The following is a 2962-nucleotide window of genomic DNA, read 5'->3' as shown; positions in this document are numbered from 1 at the left end:
GCATACACACCGAAGCACGTACAGCAACAGCAAAAACAACAATACATTAATGCGTATCGCATGCCGTCGGGCACATACAATAAGACACAAGCATTGTAAGACAGACAGAAACAAGCACATACACATGCACACACAAGTAATTGTACTTGCATCCGTTGCACACTCGGTTAGGGGTTGTTCTCCTGCCAACCGTGCAGCGATCGTCGAGCTCTGGTGAGTATAAAAGCCACACCAGTCAGAGACTCAACATCATTCAACTCGCATCCTTCTTACTGAGTGCATTCAACACAAAGTGTAAGCACGGTCGAGACGAGAAACCAAGAAACCAAGCGACGTAAAGTAATACCAGCAAACAAACAAACAACAACAGCAATAGCATGTCGCCGAACACAAAATCAGTACTACAACAACAATCACAATTCTACGCTACCAAAACGGAGCTGTACTTGAAAGTGAAGAAACCTCTGTTGGAACGTCAACGTCGCGCCCGCATCAACAAGTGTCTCGACACATTAAAGACACTGGTAGCCGAGTTCCAAGGTGATGATGCCATACTGCGTATGGATAAAGCCGAAATGCTGGAGTCGACAATTGCCTTCATGCGTCAACATAGCCGCCGCCGTTCCGCGATGCCTGCTGTGGCGCCACTTGAGCCGATGGATAGCTTCCGCAATGGTTATATGAATGCCGTCAATGAAGTATCGCGTGTTATGGCCGCTATGCCGGGCATGAGCGTCAATGTGGGCAAATCGGTGATGACACATTTGGGTAGCGAATTCAATCGGCTATTGCAACAACAGCAAGCGCAAACAATCGTTGTAGATGTGGAGGAGAAGATGAGCGAAAAATTGGCGCGTCCATCGAGTCGTGCCTCCTCGGGTTATCACAGTGATTGTGAACATGATAGCCCAATGCCATCACCCGCACCTGTAGCCGCCACCGAGTGCGCCACCTGGCGGCCATGGCTGTAAGCGTTCGCTGAGCCGGATTCCAATTATTCGCTGCGGGGGGCATCACCAGTGCAACTGAGAGCTTTAAATCAAGGCAACTTGAGAAACAACGATTGTGTGTTAAGACTGTGATCGCATTTATTTGCATTATTATTGTATCTTCCAATAGAAACAACTCTATGGCTTTAATAGTTTGTAAGAATTTAGAAATTATAAAAAAGAATAAGAGCTTTAATAGTTTATAAGTTAAAAAATTATGAAGAAAATATGAAAGAAATGAAAATTATTAACTAAAATACTGTCTTTAATTGCATACAAAATGGTGATGTGCTCTTCGAATTAAGAGAATTCTTTTGTTGTCTATTTCTAATGGACTGGAAACAACAAATCAATGTGGAATAGAGTTACTCTTATAACTAGGAAGAACATCTAATCTAACAGCATACTTCTATTTTGTAAAGCTTTAAAATGACAATGTAACATACACAATTCGAACTTAAATTGCATTTAACCTTAGTCCACTTTGATCTTTATTAAAGATAAATAGAATTGAATAATCGAATCAATCTCAGAGGAAAATATTCAAGGAACTCAAAAACGCATATCGTGAGAGGAGACTGAACCTGAATCACCTGAGCTTTTACTCGAAAATAATACACCATTCCTAACAAATATTTACAGTTACTTTACTCATTCGAATGGTAAGGAATTCTAGAGAGCTTCACTAGTTTTGCCAGGAGTGACATCAATGGGTGTCTACTCAGTCGCCTGGCGTGGTAACACTAATCATAAATTGAAGCAGCAAACCCCACTCTTCTTTGTTCCGCAATACAGAATTTCTACCGCCAGTTTTTTGAACAAAAAAGCTCAAGTGATGAAAACTTTGGGGTAAAACGCAAAAAAAGTTACATTCAACTTTGTAGTGCAGTCTCATCTCAATGGGCTCTTTTAGGATACTACATATGTACAGTTTTCAACAGCAACCCAATACATCTTAAGAGGTTAGTAGAATATATTCAAGAGTTTAGGCTGAATAAAAGACGTCGCAAAATCGAAATGGAAATAACATATCAAACTCTTTGTGTTCGGGATACTAATAGTTTTAGAAAAATGGAAAGTGCTTTACTTACCTCGCAGAAGGATATGTTTAGATGCTGAAAAGAAAAAGGTTCATTAATATAAAAACTTGATATAAATAGCAGTAAATATAAATAACGTCTCTTTATTAGGAGTAGCAATAATATATGATATTCGCTTCTTCGTCTAGCTTCGATAAAGTTCTGCCCTTCTTAAAATCAAAACTAAGTACAAATTGACCGCGCTATTAATGTTCACGTCCAGATTAACAAAATGATATCTTTCCCCAAACTCTACATGTGGTTTAAGATCCCACAACCCTTGACGGTTGAAAGAAACTGACTAATTTTCGATTTCGAACATATCGATATAAATTAAGTCGCGATATTCTAATCCAAGTGCTGCTTTTTAAATTCTGATAATAAAAGATGACGTAAGGGAAATTTCAATACCTTTGACTAATATTAATAGCTTTTTAAGAATATTATTATGAGAAAATTGATTCTTCGTTCACATTTTCTCAAATGAATAACCGATCAACATTAAATTTTGCAAATGTACATTATTTTCATTTATTTATTAAATACAATGCCTCTTTAAAAAAACAAAAAACCAAAAAAATGAGGAAAAACCGCAGACGGAAGATTAAAGCGTTTGGTAAAGTTCAATTTTATAGCAATTACCCAGCTGAAGAACAGCAAAGGGCGGGGCTGATGGATTGCCGGCCGAACTATTCAAACACGGTGCCGATAGAATATGGTCGGACATAAGCATGGCCGACGATTGGAACCTAAGTGTGCTGTATTCAATCCACAAAAAAGGGAGTCCACACAATCTGCGCCAACTACCATGGCTCCTTAACATCACATATAAGGTTCTATCAAGCGTATTGTGTGGAAGATTAAAGTTCACCGTCAACAAACTGATTGGACCTT

At 38.8% G+C, this 2962-nt stretch overlaps 1 protein-coding gene across 1 annotated transcript; it reads left to right on the top strand.

Moving 5' to 3' along the window:
• Window positions 1–304: 304 nt before the first annotated feature.
• Window positions 305–971, top strand: LOC120782447 (enhancer of split m5 protein-like). Its single transcript, XM_040114733.1, has one exon. It carries the CDS (start codon window positions 378–380, stop codon window positions 969–971), a length of 594 nt encoding a protein of 197 aa, XP_039970667.1. The 5' UTR covers window positions 305–377.
• Window positions 972–2962: the final 1991 nt, after the last annotated feature.

Source organism: Bactrocera tryoni, chromosome 1 (genome assembly GCF_016617805.1).
Source record: "Bactrocera tryoni isolate S06 chromosome 1, CSIRO_BtryS06_freeze2, whole genome shotgun sequence".
Taxonomy (NCBI): domain Eukaryota; kingdom Metazoa; phylum Arthropoda; class Insecta; order Diptera; family Tephritidae; genus Bactrocera; species Bactrocera tryoni.
The sequence above is the reverse complement of the archived record's forward strand: the minus strand, read 5'-3'. Positions and strand labels throughout refer to the sequence as shown.